Genomic DNA, 19,962 nt, shown 5'->3' with positions numbered 1-19,962 from the left:
TTTTTATCAATCTTATTATTCCAACATGAACTTGTTTATATAGAGCTTTGCCCTCACGTACAGTTTCTAAGCACTATAAATAACAGGTGTTACTATTAACCATTGTAATGTTACTCTATAGAACGTGAAGGGCGAGCAAAGTGTCACTAGACCCACAATTGTGTAAAATAACACTTATTTGGGCACCCATCTAAAAGATTTAAATCCCTTAAACGAATGTATTTCAAAGCCCCTTGTACTAAGAGGTCACATTGCAAAATTAGCAGTCTCAAGGAGTATAGAGGACCTGCCTAATGTATATTAATGAGACAGGTCACTATTTTTCACCCCTGCAATTGGCAGCAAACCCAGGGATGGTGGCATGCAGGGAACAACAGACTACCAGGGGCCATTTTATGCATATGGCGCACTTTCCCTGTTTGTGCCACAGCGCACTTTTTAAAAGATGAGTCAGGCGTACACAGAGACAGTGTGCCCTATTAGAAAGAATGCCCTTGGGGCAGTGCATTTAAGTGAAATAAGCAGGGGCTGCTTCAAAGCCGTTCTGGGTTGTACAGTGTAAGTGGCATGCTGCCTGCACTTTGAAGAGGGGAAAGAGATCGCCATGCAGACAGGTGCAGTGAGTGACCCCCTTTCTCCCCTCCAGAGGTCTGCCTTTAGGAGGTGCACTGAAAGTGTGCCACCTTTTTCTGCACACTTTCGGAGCACGTCCTAAAGGCATGTTTTCCTCTGTGCCTGCATTCATAAAACAGCGCAGGCGCAGATGCTGAGTGATTCTCAAATTTTCATGGGGTCACACCCCCATGCATATGTGGGAACACCCTCTCATGATAGAGCTGCTGCCACATATACTCCAGCACTATCAGTATTGCAGAAATGGCTGCATAGGTGTCTGCGGCATCTTCTGTGATGACATTTTGCCCCCCAGGGCACACAGAGTGGGCGCACATGCCTTTTGCGCCCAAGGGCACAATGGGCCTTATTTATGAGGCTGTGCGTCACTTTTACGCTGCCGGTGCGTCACTTTTTGTGACGCACCAGTGGCGTAAAAAATGCGCCTTGTTGCTCCATATTTACAAAGTGACGCATCTAGGTAGATGCGTCACTTTGTAAACCCCTGTGCCACATTATACCTGCGCCAGGTATAATGTATGCAAGGGGGCGTATTGACGCAAGGAAGGGCCGTAGAAGTGACGCCATCACTTTTAGGACGCCGTTGCATCAAAATCTTGTGCCTGCCTCACAGCAGGCGTAAGACTGACACAGGCCATTTCACATGGGGCTTGCCCCATGTGAAAGGACGCATTGCTGGAGTTGCGTCACTTTTGTGACACACTCCAGCAATGCGTCACTTTTGCGCTTACAGATACGTCAGAAATACTGACGTATCTGTAACTCCTTGCGACATGATGCGTCATACATTAAATATGACGCATCAGGAATGTCGCAAGGAGTGGGCACTGAGAATTGACGCATCGCTGCTTTCACGCAGCAATGCGTCATTTCTCATAAATGAACCTGAATGTATAATTTAGCCCCATTTAAGTTTGTTTTTCAAAGGATCCCATGGTCCATAATGTAAATGGTGCTGCTTTAAAAAAAAAACATATGGTAAAACATTGTGGGTAGCATCCTCCCCCTGAAGCTGCAGATATGATTCACGTAGGGAAAGTTGTCCCAAGTGGACACCTTCCACCATTGCAAATCAGTTACTACTTCCTTTCCTCCTTTGAGGTTCCAGTAACTGCCCAATGGTTTGCAACTGAGGCCACAGCCCATTGATACATACCACCTTCTTCATTGTCATTCACTAAGGGGTTTTGAACTGATTTGAAAGTCGAACATATTTTTCTGACTCACAAAATGGGATGAATACAGACCAAAAAGTCATTTTACTGTGTCAAACCCAGAGAATTGCATGAGTTGCAACTGGCAATTTGTGTTAACATCTGACCTTTAGAGCAATTTACAGGTGGCAGCTGTCAATCACAGCCAGTTTGACTCAGCTGGTCATCCTTCTGGCTTGATATTATTAATATAAGTTCTATGTAAGGCTCTTTAGCAAAAGCATAATTTGAATAACATATCAGGAGCACGGTTCTTTATATCGGGGCATTATTGAGTGAGACACGCGCAGGAGTGCACGCTGAGAGCTGTCGGCTCCGAGACTTCCTCGTCAGCAGGACCCCCGAGACCGCAGTGTTGTCGGTAGCGGCCTGTTGTGTTTTCCTTCCCTCTGTGAGATGCCTAATTGAACGAAGGCTGCAGGAGGCGCCTTTCATCACGGCTCTGCTCTACACTTCCTGCTTTGATAAGGGGACTGGCAACATCAGAGCCACTGCAGGCCCTGGCTGCTCACTTAAAGCTGCACTTTCAAAATCTCTTCCCTAGACACTGTAAGAAATGGAACACATTTGAAATAAATGATTATGTTTCTCGGAGAGAAACAGATAAAATCATAAACGGGCTTTTTTATGAGAGCCCTGCGTCACTTTTGCACAAAGTAAAATGGGACATGCAGGATTCAGGGCTCTCAATCAGATTTATGAAGCCGCGCAAAGCCACCCGGTGTGGCTTTGAGTGACTTCATAAATCAGGAGTACGGCCGCGCAGCGCAAATCGTTGTGTCGCCTCACTCTGCACCCAGGAGACGTTCCAAGATGTTGCGGTAGGTTTGCCCATACAACACCAGTGGAATTTGATGCTGCCCCAAATTTACAAAATGATGCCAACCTGTGGAAGCACCAAATCCATACGCCTCCTGAGGCGAGGCGTAACGAGGAGAAATATGTTTATTTCTCCTTGTTTTTTCCTCTTTCTATTTGTGCTGCAGCAGCACACATAGAAAGAGGAAAACGCCTCTTAAGATTGTTTATGGTGCAAAGGTGCCTAATTGGCGCTAGGCTGCCGACAGTTCAGGGATAAATACGGTGCATTCCTGTCCTTTCACTTTGGTGTAGTGCAGCACAGCGAGGTGCCTTGCTGTACTACACACGCCAAAATCCCATAAATGAGGCCCAAAGAATGCAGAAATGTGATGTTCCCCTCCCTCTCTTGCTTCCCTCCTTTTGCTTTTCTTTCTCTTTGTATTTTGCATTCATCTCCTTTCTGTTTATTTTTGTTCTCCACTTTATTATTTTCTTCATTCTCCCCCTTTTTCCTCTTTCTACGTCTTTCTCTCATTTTCTCTTTGTAGTTCTGTCGTTTGTATTCTCCCTCTCCCTTAATGCTTTCGTTCTTTAATTTTTCTCTTTCTCTAACTCCTGTTTTTTACAGCCCTTCTCCTTTTTCTCTCTTTCTTTCTCTCTGTTTTTCTCTTTTACTCTTTTTCGGTCTTTATTTTTCTTTCTCACATCCCAGTTTCTTTTCTTGCTGCAGCGCTCACTGCGGTACTATGAGCTGTCATTTTAGGTTGCCAGCATAGCTGAGTAGGCTAATGCAAACGCTACTGGGGTTTGCGAGTGGTAGGTTGATGATCACTTTTAACGCCTGATATGTCAAGTGTGCCCATTATATGCTACACTTTGAAAACAGTTCATTTGCTTCAAAAGGGTAATAGGAATGGATTTTGCAAAGGTCACCCTGAAACCTCAAAACTGTGTAGCAAGCATTCTAAACACACGGGCATTTCATACTGCAGAAGCAAATACACAATCTACAATCATGTCAGCAGACAATGGCAGCAGGTGCTCTGTACACAAAGGGGTCAGCAAAACGGCACAAAGAGTGGATAGAGTGTGGTGTACTCTCAGCATATAAACCTATCGATAGATTGTGGCAGGAAGATCTTTATATGTAAGACATCAATGGATGTCAGCCAAGCACGCTGTATATGGTATTTAGACATAATATAGGAAACAGAACTACCATGGACCAAAATATATAGTCAAGAATATTGAGTACACAAATATTGTGATGGTAAGTTACTATAGGTAAGCAAAGCTATACTATATATAACTCCACATATATGTACTTTGAGGATATGTATATATATATATATATATATATATATATATATACATATATATATATATATATATATATATATATATATATATATATATATATATATATATATATATATATATATATATATATATATATATATATATATATATATATATATCAAAAAATAATTCAATACCTCGATAGGTGAATGAAAATCGGCACTCGAAGTCAGGGTAAATAAACCTGTTTATTGGATCAGGTTACCCAGGGCACAGGAACACAGGAAAGACACTTTTTCGGCAGTACAACTGCCTTTTTCCATATATATATATATTCAAAGTACGTAGATGTGGAGTTAAGAATAGTAAATCTATTCTTGCCTATTTGCACTTACCATTTCCATATGTTAGTCCTCGATATTTTTGACTCAATATTTCTGTTTCCAACATTCTGTCAGTGATCCCTGTATACAGCCAATCAGAACACTGTCAGCAACCACTTTATCAAACAGACTTCAACAGAGTGAGCAAGAGCTCTCTGTATTCAACTATATTGATGGACTGTGTCAGTAAGATCTCTATATGCAATGGCATCAATAGGCTGCCTGTAACAGGCACTCCATCTACACCCAAAACACCATTAGCAGGCACTCCATCTACACTCAAAACACCATTAGTAAGCACTCTATCTACAAAGAAAAGACTACTAAGCAAAAGATTGTCAGCAAACACTATGTCTGCAAAAGCATCAGTAGGCTGTTAGCAAGCACTCTATCTACAATCAAAACACCATCAGCAGGCACTCTGTCTACAAACAAAAGACTGTCAGCAACCTCTCGATCTACGAGGGAATCAACAGACTGTCAGCAACAAGCACTCCATCTACACTCAAAACAATATTAGCAAGCACTCTATCTACAAAGAAAAGACTGCAAGCAAAAGATTGTCAGCAAACACTCTATCTACAAAAGCATCATTAGGCTGTTAGCAAGCACTCTATCTACAATCAAAACACCATCAGCAAGCACTCTATCTACAAACAAAAGACTGTCAGCAACAAGCACTCCGTCTACACTCAAAACACCATCAGCAAGCACTCTATTTACAAACAAAAGACTGTCAGCAAGCACTCTAACTACAAAGGCATCAACAGACTGTCAGCAACAAGCACTCCATCTGCACTCAAAACACCATTAGCAAGCACTTTTTCTTCAAAAAAGGCTGTCATCAGGCACTCTATCTACAATCAAAACACCAGTAACAAGCACTCTATCTACAAACAAAAAAGACTATCGGCAAGCGCTCTATCTACAAAGGCATCAACAGACTGTCAGCAACAAGCACTCTATCTACAATCAAAACACCATCAGCAAGCACTCTACCTACAATCAAAAGACTGTCAGCAAGCTTTTTATCTATAAAGGCATCAACAGACTGTCAGCAACAAGAACTCCATCTACAATCAAAACACCATCAGCAAGCAGTCGACAAAAAATATTATGTCCGCAACCACTTTATCTACAATCAAAACACGATCAGCAAGCACTCTACAAAAAAGACTCTGTCTGCAAGCACTCTATCTACAAACAAAACACCATCAGCAAGCACTCTATCTACAAAAAAGGTGCTGTCAGCAAAGATTCTATCTACAACCAAACCCATACCATCATGCAATCCATCAACAAAGGCATCAGAAGACTGTGTCAGAAAGTGCGCTCTATATAAAAACACATCGGTAGAGTGGCAGCAAGCCCTCTCTATGGAAAACACATGATTGGACGATGGGAGCAAGTGCTCTATTTACAAATGTATCTATAGATTGACAGCAAATAGTGTATATATAAACACATCTCTATGCTGTGTCAGCAAGTGTTCTATGTACAAATAAATTTGTGGACTGTGGCAGCAAGTGTTCAATATACAACACATCTATAGGCAGGCAGCAAGTATTCTATTTACAAAGGCATCTATAGAATAGAGCAGCATGTGCTATATGTACAACGGATCCACAGACTGTCAGCAAGTGCTTTACATACAAATAAATCTATAGACTGTTACAGCAAGTGCCCTATATACAAAATTCTCTAAGCTCTGTGGCATCAAGTACTGTAAATACGAACGCATGTATAGACTATGACAGCAAGTGCTCCATATACATATGGATCTATGGGTTATGAGTCCAAGCATTCCATATCCAAACTCGTTCATGGACTGCGGCAGCATGTGCTCTATATACGAACACATGTATAGACTGGCAGCAAGTGCTCTATTTACAAATATGTGAAGACTCTGGCAGGAGGCGCTTTATACACAAACACATCTATGGACTGTGGTAACAAGAGCTCTTTATACATGTTCATCTATAGAATGTGTTAGGAGGTGCACTATATACAAAAAGAGCATAGACTGAGGCAGCAAGTGTTCTATATGCAAAGTGGCCCATAGATTGAAACAGAAAACGCTCTATATTCCTGCTTATCTATAGAATATGTCAGGAAATTCACTATATAGATACTCATACATAGATTGAGACAGCAAGCACTCTCTGTACAAACAGATGCATAGACTGACACATCAAGTGCTCTATATAAAAACAGATGCATAGACTGACACATCAAGCGCTCTACATACAAGCAGATGCATAGACTGAGACAGCAAGCGCTCTATATACATGCTCATCTGTAGAATATGTCAGGAAAGGCACTATATAGAAATGCATACATAGACTGAGACAACAAGTGCTATATATACAAACACATGCACACACTGAAGCAGAAGCACTCTTTATGCAAACTGGTCTATGGAATGTGCCAGGAAATTCTCTACATACAAACACATACATAGACGAAGACAGCAAGCACTCTATATAAAAACAAATGCATTGACTGAGGCAGCAAGTGCTCTATATACAAGCAGATGCATATACTGAGACAGCAAGCACTCTATATTGATGCTCATCTATAGAATATGTCAGGAAATACACTATATAGAAACATACATAGACTGGGACAGCAAGCGCTCTATATACAAGCTGATGCATATACTGCGACAGCAAGCGCTCTATATAGAAACAGATGCATAGACTGAGACAGTAAGCCCTCTATATACAAACAGATGCATAACTGAGGCAGCAAGCGCTCTATATACAAACAGATGCATAGACTGAGAAGACAGCAAGCACTCTATATACAAACAGATACATTGACTGAGACAGTAAGCCATCTATATACAAACAGATGCATAGACTCAGACAGCAAGCTCTCTATATACAAACAGATGCATAGACTGGGACAGCAAGCTCTCTATATACAAACAGATGCATAGACTGGGACAGTAAGCCATCTATATACAAACAGATGCATAGACTGGGACAGCAAGCTCTCTATATACAAACAGATGCATAGATTGGGACAGTAAGCCATCTATATACAAACAGATGCATAGACTGGGACAGCAAGCTCTCTATATACAAACAGATGCATAGACTGGGACAGCAAGCTCTCTATATGCAAACACATATATGGACTTTGGCAGTAAGTGCTCCATAAACAAAGACATGGACAGACTGTAGCAGTAAGTGCTGCATTTGCAAAGCTATCAATATGAAATGATTAAGGCTTGGTTAGGCTGGTCTACATCTGTCTCAACTGGAAGAATACTAAAATAGTTGCGTGCACCTATGAGTAATAAGTGAGCAATATGTTGTTCCCAAAATCGCATTTGTTTTCTTTTACTTCTCGTCTCTATCACTTCTTTTTATATTTGGCCATTACCGTGAATACTTTTTTACCTTCTACATGAGTTCTGCATCTCAGGACGTATAATATAACCTTTCAACCTCCTTTTTTGAAGACTGAGTGCTGCCTTTTCAATTTTCATAGGTTTATTTTTCCAATCTATCGGATGTACAATTTTCCTCTTATCTAAAAATTTTCAATTTCTTTTCTGAGTCATTGGATTTCCATCCATCGGATTTTCATTTTCATCTTTTCATTTTTATGTTGCCTTTGGAAATGTGTCCCTTTTCTGCATTTTCTTTACCTTTGTGTGACAGGCCTCTTAATTCCTCATCGACGGTCTTCCTCTAATCGGTTCTTACCTTATTAGAGTGAATCATAGCACAACAACGTACTTTTTATTTTGTATTTTTATCCTTTCCTTGCCTTTTGTCACGCCTCCCTTGCTGCCATCAGAGGTTTCCTGGCCCATTAGATGGCCTATACTTCCTGTCTTCCTGCCTTGCATTCGAGACGGGTGATTTGTTTACATTTTTTTGCAAAACTCCATCCAGATAACAGCACTCCTGCTGTAATGTGCTGGTCATTGCTATTCTTTTTTTGTTCCCGCTCTGGATCGTCACCTCAGCTGCCTCAAAGTTCCCCTGCACCAATAACAAATAAAGCCAGACATCCTGCATTATCGAGAGCTACGCCGCTGCGTGCTACTGAGATCATCACTACAGGAAGTGGGAATGCAGTCTGCCTGATTCTAGCATGGCGCCGGTCTGCATGTTCCTTTCAGGGCCGGACTGGCCATAGCGGGCACCGGGCAATCCCCCAGTGCGCTGCATTGGTAGGGGCCGGTTTTGAGCCCCTGGGGGCCGTTTTCGTTAGAGTGCCGTTTTTGTAGCATAGCTGCAAAATAGGCCCCCTACCAAAATCGTCCGAAATGCGGCCCCGGTAAAGAGCTTGGCCGCACCTCCAACCCCCACTCCCCGGCCGAGCACTTTGCCAGGGCCGGTTGTGGTTCCCAGTCCGGCCCTGGTTCCTTACCATCATGCTGGTTGCCAGGCAACAAACCATCAACAAAAATTGTATAATGGCAACTGTGGTTAGTTGCCAGCGGCACTGTGCCACGTGACGAGGGGAGCACAACAGCATATCATAATACAGAGACACTTGCTTCTTCAAATGGTAGCGCTTGCAGAAGTACAGGTCTCTGCTGCATATTCAATGCCAAACAAGCATAGCATGTCTGTCTCAAGAGTAGCTGAACAACTTTGTAGAACAGACTGCTGCTACTTCTTTACAGCCTGGCTCTATGATGGAAGCCAAGTGCCATAAACTGCACCCTGGGATTACTGATGAAGGAGAAGAGGATGTTCTGGCTTCTGAACCACTATGAGATTTGTGAAGAGCTTGTAACGTTCTTAGGTGGTGTTGACCTCCGATATATGCTGGGGTCTCCAATGATGGAGAAACCCACAGACTGATGCTTCATTCAGCCATTACACTGCTTTGGAAACTGATGTCCTGCCTCTTTACAAGGTCCTCAGCAATGTCCTGATCAAGGACTGCAGTGAGGTAAACAGGGCAGGATTCCCATTAATTCCCATCACAATATTATCCCATGGAAGGATTTGGAGCTGACTTACTGTGAAGAGTTAAAGCCATCTCTCTTGCGGATAGCATGGCAGGATTCCCCACACTGGCTTCAGGGGAATCCCCGTCCTTTGATCCAGTGGCAGGAAAGAAAAAGACTGACAAATTAGGTTACCTCTCTCTCAATTCATTTGTTTAACCCTCTTGAATATTAAGGCCATGGACATTCCAACTGGTAAAACCGTATGTGGCTTTGGAGCTCTGTAACCCAGTCTTTGCCAAGGTGGACCATGCAATACTCCCCCAACCAAAACGTTTCTTCGCTTTCCCTCAAGCTACCCTTCCAACCCCCCTCAGCTTCCCTTCTACCCCACAGTGTGGCCCAGTCTGCAGTCCCCCTGCTCTTAGTAGGTAGTAAATGGAATACCATGTAGAATTCTACATTGTATTCTGTGTAAACAGTTATTCCCCGTTCCGAGATGTCTAGTTCGTAGTAGGAAAAATTCCATGCAGAGATGCTGGTCGGTAATGATAATTCCTTCCAATGGGAATGTCCTCATGGGGTTCTACCTAGCTCGGAATCAGAGCTTAAGACATTCGGTGCTATTGTAAGGAACTATTGGGTGACTCTCATCTCCAAGACACACAGCACTGCTTAGCAAAGAACAGGGATGACAATAATATTTTACTTTTTTTTTTAATTATTCACAGTTTGCAATGGATTTTAGTGCATGACATATCGACCCTTGAAAAACTATAGACATACAGAGCTGTGTGTTTTGGACACCAGTAAATGGTGACAGCACGATAACAGCATGATAAATAACACAAAAGTGAGGAACGCACTCTATTAACCAAGCGCATTTTTTTAGCTGAAACGCAGAAGTTTTGACCGTGTCCTTTTTGTCAATTCTAAGCCTACGGTGTGTTCTACAAAATGGCATAAAAACAAATGCATAAGTAAAAGAAGGGACTTACCTTAAGTTCTCTGAAGAAGATGCTACTCCTTGCCCACTCCACAATGGAAAACAGTGTCTGGTCAGCCATTTTGCACATGAGGCCAAAAGTATTGAGTTTATCGTGTTTACTTCGGTTGGCTTGCTCTTGCTGCAAGTAGGTAAGAATTTTCGCCTGGACTTGAGGCTCATCTGGCTCACACTTTAAAAGTTCCACTATCAGGTGCGAGGTGCTCGCGGGCGAGTTAGTCTGATAGGTATCCATGTAGGAGTAGCCCATTATTGACTCGGGGGAGCTAGTGTACGGATCAGGGTATTCAGACTTGATGGCCCGACTTGGGAAGTGTCCGTAGGGCTGATAGCCTTGTAGACTACCGTGCGGGGGCATTGTCATACTGATGGGCGAGGTCACAAATGGGCTTCGGTCATAGTCCGTTGGGGGCAAGGCAGGATGGTTGAGAGGTAGGCCCTTGGAGGCAGAGTGGATGTTCTGAATGGCCGAAGATATTGTGAGGTCAGTGGGCATGGCCTGAATCACCTGAGTCATGGCTTCCAATTTGAGTCCATTGGCTCGGATGAGCGCTTTCTTTTGTTGCTTCAGCGCACGGTCCCTTTTATACATTGGTCCAAATTTGTTTCGGCCCCCACGCATCCGGTCTGCCCTCACGGCTAGAGAGAATAAGAAGAAAGCGTGATATACATTAGTGTGTTGTGGTATCTACAGTAGGAGGGGGAAGAGGTTAAATATCACATTCTAGAAAAAGGAAATCAGGGGTCTAAATAATGTCTAATGGTTAACATTCGAAAATATACTAAATACCCAAGAAGATATTTATTCTTTATACGATGTTCTACTAAAAAAGAAGTGTTAAGCATCTAGAAACAAAAGAAAATATAAATCCCTACTTCAATTAACAGGCATACATCGCATGCTTTCCTTGAAGTCCTCCAGCTGTTAGTTTGGTCAATTAGAGTCATTGTTTTCAAGCATAAATCATATTTATCTACTTTTTGTAACTTTGTTTACCATTTTTTAAATGTATCTTCTTTTTTTACAAGAGACTTAAATGTTGACACTGTTTTTTTACAGTGTCAACCTTTTTTGTTACCCGAATGTAACATTTAAATTAAAAGGTCAATCGTTTTCCATCGTTTGACATTCGTGCAGCTTTAGCTATGAGTATTATTATAAACAAATGAAGCAATCCAGCCTCGCACCTGACTTGGGATCTAATCCGGGTCACCTTAAAGTTTGTTGCTCAAGCACCTACAGTAAGGGTGTGCCAATGCTTTACTCAAAGACTTCCTCACCCAGTGGCAGAGAGGCAGAGGAACAAGATGGCTGATTAGTGACACGTAGAAGACGCACGAAGTTCTCCTCTGCTAAAGTTTGCCCTATTTTAACTTTGAAATTGATACAGAGTTCTTATTTTATTATGTATTCAGAATCACAAAAGAAATATCCGAAAAGGCCTGGGTAATTACAAGTCTTACTTTCAAAAAAAGTGTGAAATGAGTCTGAGATAATTATGAGGAAAAGAGACAGAGGAAAATTGGGAAATAGATTGGTTGGGATTAATAGAGGAGAGACAGAGGGACACAGGAAGAGGGATAGAGAAAGTGGATCTATGAAAGAGTGAGACTGAGAGGAGACAAAGAGGCAGAAAAATAAGGAGAAATTGAAAGAGAGATTACAAAATAAAAAGAGAGACAACTAAAGGCAAACGAAGATATAATGGGGGTACACATCCAAAAAAGACCAGAGAAGCAGCTGAAAAGACAGGTGGACAGACACCTCTTGGCACATTATATTTCAATCTTTTTTTATCGTCAGTGCCCTCCAGCGACAGCCTATGAAGAAACTAAAAGCATAGCAAAACTTTGATATGTGATATAAGACCTTTCTTCGGAGGTGTCTTACTTACAGCATTTTGACTCTGAAGGCACAAAGCATGATAGTAGTAATGATAACTGATACATCTCAGTGCGGCAGCCATCTTGTAATGGGCCCCAGAGTGCAACTTTTCTTCTCCCTGCGATCTACCTGGGTGACCCTTATCCTTCCTAATGAACTACACACCAGAGTGGAACAAATATAACGTCTTATTATAAGAATCTAGCATACGTTTTTCTACCTTCCTTCAAAAGTGTCCTTCTAGAATGAGCTGACAATTTTATATTTCTCCACTGATATCAATGAATTAATTTTGTGAAACTTGTGTAAAATTCGTCATATTACATGTAATTCAAGTGGCTGATTTCTCGCATGAAAACGGACTGTGAATCCATACCACACTTACAAAAGTCAAATGAAATACATGCGAGAGAATAATTATGTGAACAAAATGGCGGTTAAAAAAAGAATATTACAAAAAATAAGCAAAACTCTATAGTCAGTAACTATGCAAGATTACACTTGCATATTACAAATTTCACAGAGGCCTATGAAACACACAACAAGCTTTAAGTGCTAAATTACCACGGTCTGGTGAAGCATGGGTATTTATCTGTTTCACATCTGCAATTCTTTCAATATATATCCTCCCAAGAGGAATCCCGAGCAATAATTATTGGCCTTACATCATCAACTTGATTTATATTTTGCATGAATAATGGCAAGTCAGCGCACCACTCGCAATAAAGCACTCACTGAAAATGTATACCTAATTGTGTTTCGCAGGTGTAAAAATAATGAATTTCATTCTGGTGTGCAGACACATGTATAATATTTACAATTCAGAATTTAATACCCTATGTCATGAATCTCTTTTTGTGTTCGTGTGTGTTGCACGCATTTGGCACAAAAGAAAAATGTGTGACATTCACACACTGTCATTGCAGAAAGCAGTACATTTAGGTCCACAGTTATAAAATTGTAATGCAGAGCACTCAGAAAGTCACCTTTCTGCGCTGCGTTACTGGGAAAGGGAAGGAATGCGCTGTATTTGACATACTACGGCACTTCTGAAAAATGGGCGGGCCGCGTCGGTCGTTGGACGTGCGCAGCACTATGAAGGTAGTGCTCGTGACGTTCGATGGCCGACGGCAGCACTTAAGGGGTTAAAGGGAGGTGCAAACTTTGAAAACAAGAGAAGGCGGAAATAAATCATAGGCGTACCCTTGGTTAAAGTGTGAGATTTGTTTACACCTGAAAATTTACTGTGCCGGGTCAATCTGAGCAAAATTGATTACAATAAGTCCACAGTTTATTGTTGAAAGCATTTACATTGGTCTGTATGTTATATGGAAGCAGGTTTGTTGTGAATGTACAGATTTATGCCAGTTCAGCAAACTTAAATATAATGTGCACCTGCCATATGCTGGCCATCTACATGCACAGAAGCTGGGAACTGCCAGAATGCCAGACACGACCCTACGTATCCAGTCTATGGGTTAGGGAGAAAGGAATTTTCCCAGGACATTGCAATATTGTGGAATTCTTTGAACCCACTTCTGGGCAGAAAACTCCACCCAATCCAAAATCCAAGTTATAATGGAAATAATATCAAGGAACAAAATTTTGAGAATGAAAATATTGAAAAGTAAGTATAGGTTTATTGAACGTAACTCCACATCGATGTACCTTGACGTTAAATATGTATCTTGATAGCATGTGGGCGTGGAATAAGAACAGTAAATCCATACTTACTGATGTGCATTTGCCTTTGTGATATTTAGGCCAGGATATTTTTGTGAGGCAATATTTTGTCCTTGATATTGTGAAATACAAATAGTTAACAAAAAGGTAACTACTCTCTCAGTATCTCCCATGTGAATATACTGCAAGTATGCTATGGGTGTGGTTTCATGCTATATGACAACGTGGAAGATAACCTGGAGATATGGTCAGAAAGGTTCAAATATTCAGGGTCAAAATATGGAAAGGTGAATATATAGTTAGATATTCTATATCTAACTCCCACAAATCTATACATCTTGACTATACATATATCATCAAGGTATATAATGTTGAGTTAAGAAGAATAAATCTATATTTCCCAATATGCACTTGCCCTTCGATATTTTGTCCCTCGATATTTTGGCTACTTTATCGGTGTGCCCCAATATTCTTGTACTCGATATTCCAAAGTACAATCAGTCAAAAATGATACAGCGAATAAAATTGAGAGGGTAGTATGAGGCACAATAGGAAAGTAGGGACTCTGAGACATTTTTCTGAAGGCTACCTGACAAAGGTATGATATATATAAGCCAATGATAGGCATATGGTGGGACAAGTTGTTTTAATATTGATATGCACCTTTTGATATATATTGCTGCTGTTGAGACTGTATAGAATTTGACATATATGTCGCAAACATATATATAAAGTTTTTTTTTCTGGCTTCACGAACCCAGCTTGCACTTCCCTTGAGTAGTACCTCAATATTAATTCGTACAATGGCTCCTTCAGGGCTGTTTGAATGCAGTTGATGTGGTTGAGTAGGGACAGGTCAGGAGAGAACGTCAACCTCATCACGTTTCCAGGGCTAGGTTATCAGCATATTTGCCGGTCATGCTGAAAAAGATGACTATTTTCTTTTCCGGAGTTTCATATAGCACAAACTAGACCTGAAAGTATCAGATCGCTTTACATGAGCACCAGTTGCATTACATTCAGACACATTCATATTTTTTTGTTAGGCACGGGGAGATTAAGTGATTTGCCCATAATCACAGGATGTTGGGCATCCCTGCCAAGACTCGAACCCATTTCCCTAGGTTCGAGGTCAACCATTCTAGCTGTTAGGCCACATCCTCTATCAATTGATGTTTTGTGGTGGACCCTTTCAAATCTACTTTAAGCCCTCTTCGCCCATTCATGAGATTAAAATGAGGGTAAACATGTTTTCCATGTAGTACGCCCATGTGTAGAATTATAGTTGGGCACAAGCAGCACATAGTTTTGTGGATTGCCCCAATCATGCTCTCCAGCAGGCTGACCCATTTATTCAGAAGTCCCATGGACGGATGCTTACGCCTTCAGATGTTCCCTTAGCATTTTGCTATTCTCTTAAAATATTGCATCTCGTCCCTCTGTGGGAGAGTGGCTGTCATTCAACACTGCTATTCTCAATGAAGAGATAGTGGCCTGCTTCCCCATGCGAGGCTCCATCAGCATTGCCATCCATTTCCAAGGATTCCCAAAGAAAATCCAGCCTCTTGAGTTTTAATGAGGCAGGATTTCTGTGAATCCTTGCAAATGACCTCCTTGAGGTGTGTTGCGTTAGTAGTACACGTGCCACAGAGCAAGAAAATTGGTCAAGGTGAAAACTGTCCAGGTCTTGTGAGATTGTGCACTCGGCACATAATTCTGCTGGACCAATTCGCCCACACAAGGACTTTATCAAATGAGAACGGAATGTGAGGGGAAATCAAAGCCCTGCAAAAAGGATGCAATAATTGCATGCTAGCAACACACACACCATTAACCCTACATGCCACCCACAGCAATATCCCTGAGCGATCTAGCGGTCTTGCTTCTCTGTTTTGTATATTTTTCATCTCCCTTTTAGTATTTTAATACTGTTATGTCTCCTACAAAATCTGCCAAGTTATCTCAATGATACAAAAATTATTCCCCAAATGCAAGACAATAGTTTACTCCCTGCCACTTATGGTGAACCGTCCCACCTTTTGCAAACAAGTAGAGGCCTGGCTATTTGCAGGTTAAGGTTCTCTGTCATAGTTCGGCTGCCTAGTCAGTTGCTAATAATTTAGGTCTGTTCACTACCTGAACACCTTCATGGAGCTGCACACTATACAAATAAAATGAATAAAAATAATAAATATTTAAAGTTTTTATCTCAAGATACTGGTGTAAGCAGAAGCTCCGACTATCTAGATTTTAACCATGGAACCCTTTTTATTTGTTTTTAGATTAGATGACCCACAGGTTAAATTCAGTAGCAAATCAAGGTGCTATACTGCAATAACTGAGATATGGTGGACATATTCAACAGACAAGCAGGAGGGATTGGGAGGAACACAAACATTTTAGAGCATACCTAGGTTCATCCACCCTAACTTAGAAAAGCGCAATATAGTACCGTACCCTCACTTAACGGGCATACCGGGCATCCGAGTTACAAGTGCATAACCAGATTAATAGAATCCTATGAGAAGAGTTTCTTTCAAAAAGAAAAAGGCCCCCACTCATCAAGGTACCACGCGTTATCGTTCGATAGACATTAGGCTCTATTTATTTTTATTTTCTATTTTCTCTTGGGAGACCATGGAGTAGGGTTTCCAAATAGCTCTACACCGCTTTGGGGATGCTGCACTTTTCTTTTGAAATCATTGTAATCTTGTACTTTTATTGTTTCCCTTGCGGTGATCCATGGGTGTAGGTCTCAGAATGGAATAGAATGTTAAATTAAACTTTAGTTCTAAAAAGCCACATTGTTTGCTTTATGTGATATTTTTACTAGACCGAAGTGAAATTTAAATTATGCTGGTGTAATTTACATGATTTCGTAAATTTCTCAATAAGCTGCTTTTGAGCAATTCCCAAAATTACGCTGCTATGCCACATTGTGCCGTTCACAGCAAAAGCTTACTCTAAGAGCGTGCTAAATACACGAATGGCCAACAACGATGGGCTCTGGCTCATGCCACCTGTATGTTTTCATATTATATTTTCAGCGCAATATATGTCCTCACATCAAAATTGATGCACAGAAACATTTTGTTCTAAAATATGAAGAGTCTACATTTTTCATATTTTTGCATAATTTTCCTGACATCCTGCGTAAATACACCCAACATTTTTTTGCAAATTTCGTACACCCCTCCTTTTTATATGGTATAGGGATTCTCTGAATTCCTTCAAAATTGTGTTGGCCAAAATAGACACACCTAGGTTTGATATTGAGCTCTTAAATAAGCCTTACCTTCCAATTTCATGCCAACCGTCAGACATTTTTGAAACCGACAATAAGGACAACGTTTCCTTTGTGTTTTGTCAATTTGGCAGCTCTGGTTCTCTATGCACGTGTACCTTTTGTTGTTCTGGACCGTTCTTTTGAAGAATCCCTGTAGAACAAATGGGAAAATCAACAAGTGTTTTTAATCACAACGAATTTACCATTTAAAGTTTTATCTTACAAGCCTCAGTTAAGTCCACCCTTGTTTAATGACTGCAATGACAGTTAATGAAGAACTACAGTTAGAAAACTACATTTAATTGATGAATTTTTTTAACTGTACTTGTGCAAAATATATAGCCAGCATTCATTACCAATTGTAGGGTTAGGACAAAGCATAATGTGAAAATGAAGGTACTACCATTAAGAAATAAAATAAAAAACGAATCTAAAATGTAGAAGACCTCAAAAGAGAAAAATAATAATGAAGAAAAAATTGAAGAACATGAAGACAAAGAAACGTTTCTTGTTGTTTTTGAAGGGCTGCTAAGTGGTAAATGAACCTAAAGGTTTAAAAATAGGGTGAAGACTAGGGTTAGTGGTGGGCTTAGGGAAAGAGTAAGTGTCAGTGAGAAGGCAATGGGTGTGTTTAGTGGTTAGCACGCACACCTTATTTTTAACATCAAGGATTTAATTATGGGTAAGATAAATAAAAATGAAAACACTTTTGTAGGGGATAGTTATTATAAAGTTATCTATTAGTGGATTCTTCAATTTCACGTTGATCCATGAAAATGGATGTAAGCAAAAGTGTACATCAATTCACATGAGCACATAGTATACGCTCCTTTTGTGAGTCTGAAGAGTTCTTTATTAAGGTTGCAATTGAAGCAGAGGTTTGTTCGTTTGGGATTCCAGCTAATTGTTTGAGTGCCAGGGTGTGCATGTTTCTTTACATAGAGTTGATGCAATGCCCATTCCCCTTGGCTTCTCCCAGCCCCTCCTTTGCAACTCAGCCACCTCTTGTGGACATTTATATGTTTTTAACTACAGTTTTTCGAAGTTCCCGGCAGTTACCATTTGCTGTTGAGGGTTCTGTTACACGAAAAAGAAATTTGATCACATAGATATCATTTTTTTAATTAACTCATCTAAGTGGAGTTCATCATCTTAGATCTGTAAATTAAAAAAAAGAAAATAGTATCCACGTCACTCTGTTGTCATGTCCATTGAAGGCGATGTACAAACGTGCATACCTCATAACGCATGCACACATCTTCAGAATGATGTGGTTTGCAACATCATGTGCCATATTACATATTAACTTCTTTTTTTTGCCAATGATGCGCAGTATTTGCAAAAAGCACTGGCATAGCCAAAAAGTTGTATATGGCGAAACATATCAGATTTACCAATGTTTGTTTAATTACTGTTCTGGATTGCTAACAATAATCCCTGGAGTAACAACCTTATGAATGTTGCACATTAATTATTCATCAGGTTTCCATGTAAGAGTATTTCACAACACAACAAACAAAGACTTAACAGCCCGACGGTCAAGCACGTGTCCTTTTGTCAACAATGTGTAATCTAAGGCCACATAAGAGACCTGTATTGTATTACAGTGTGCTCCACTGCAGTGCTCTACACTCTGTCAATCATAAATCTGTAACAAACTCGTGCAGTTAGCAAGGTCATTTTAGGGATGTGTTTGGGGCACAAATGTGTGCATCTGGGCTGTCCATGCCCACAGACTCTTCAAATGAACTATTTAGGGAGGATCCCAGATTATCACATGTATTAACAACTGCAACAAAAGTTTAAATGACACACTCCTACAGGATGCATAAATACAAAGGATTTTTAAACAATTCTTAAAACTAGTAGCTTTTCTTCCTTTCTAACGGCCGACTTGATACTGTATGTTAAAGTGTTAAAACTTTCATATGTAGAATTCTGACCCAATCAAGAAGTATATTCATTTAATTTTACTGTGAAAATTATAAAAATAGAAGCTACAAATCGTCACAGTAGTTGCTTTGTAGGTTATACAGTAGTATACAGTAGTGCTCGTGGGGCCTGGCTGGCACTGCAGAAAATCTCGATAAAATTGATTATTCCAACGCTTTTCACTTACACGACTGGCTATGTCGGAAAAAACCTTTAAATTTCCATTTTTAAATTGAGGAAATAAGCGGATCCTTCTTAAGAGGAAGTCCATCATAAACCTCTTGGATTATTTCTGGCACCAAAGACACACTTAAATGTTAAGTATAGCATTACAATAAGGAAGAAGAATGCATGAGAAGCCGCCACAACAATCAAGCCGATGACTTTTCAAATAAGCATTGTGACAATCTTACAAGAGTAGCATTAACTGCCGGCGTTGAGTTTTTTTTCCTAATGTGTTGACTAACTTTGATAAATAACTTCCTCATAGCATCCGATAAGGAGACTTTGTGCCCTATTTCATCGTGATTACTGCTTGTGATATCCCAGAATGATTCCTTGTCAAACAACCATTCTTACAATAACAACAAAAGTCAACTTTTAATAAACTAAAAAGTTGAAAAATTCAAAGGTCTGCCCTGTTGATTGACGCTTGATGACAGTGCCCATTGCTGCATGTGGGATGAGTTTGGGTAACTCGAAGGCAATGTACTGTTTTGAAGACACTAGCCCTCTGTACTGATATTGTGTTCACATTACGCCCCTTCTTGTCCATCATGCCTCTTGAGGCTATGAGAGTCCGACTGTATAAGATTTTTCATAAATAAGTATTCTAATGCCAATATTTATGCAGACATTGAAAATATGTATGCAAGGCCCTACATAAACTTCAATAATATTTTCCATTTTTAACCCCACTCAG

At 40.4% G+C, this 19,962-nt stretch overlaps 1 protein-coding gene across 5 annotated transcripts in view; it reads right to left on the bottom strand.

Moving 5' to 3' along the window:
- Window positions 1-19,962, bottom strand: part of NR5A2 (nuclear receptor subfamily 5 group A member 2) — a 356,855-nt gene that overhangs the window by 215,271 nt on the left and 121,622 nt on the right. For all 5 annotated transcript variants that reach the window (XM_086957712.1, XM_086957721.1, XM_086957737.1 and 2 more), the window contains 2 exons: window positions 17,118-17,259; window positions 10,247-10,893 (listed from right to left, as the gene is read on the bottom strand). In XM_086957712.1, coding sequence (XP_086813838.1) covers window positions 10,247-10,893; window positions 17,118-17,259 — 789 coding nt within the window. The remainder of the gene's footprint in view (window positions 1-10,246; window positions 10,894-17,117; window positions 17,260-19,962) is intronic.

The sequence above is a fragment of the Lissotriton vulgaris genome, chromosome 1_1, assembly GCF_964263255.1.
Source record: "Lissotriton vulgaris chromosome 1_1, aLisVul1.2, whole genome shotgun sequence".
In the NCBI taxonomy this organism is placed as follows: domain Eukaryota; kingdom Metazoa; phylum Chordata; class Amphibia; order Caudata; family Salamandridae; genus Lissotriton; species Lissotriton vulgaris.
This window is presented reverse-complemented; position numbering and strand designations above follow the sequence as displayed.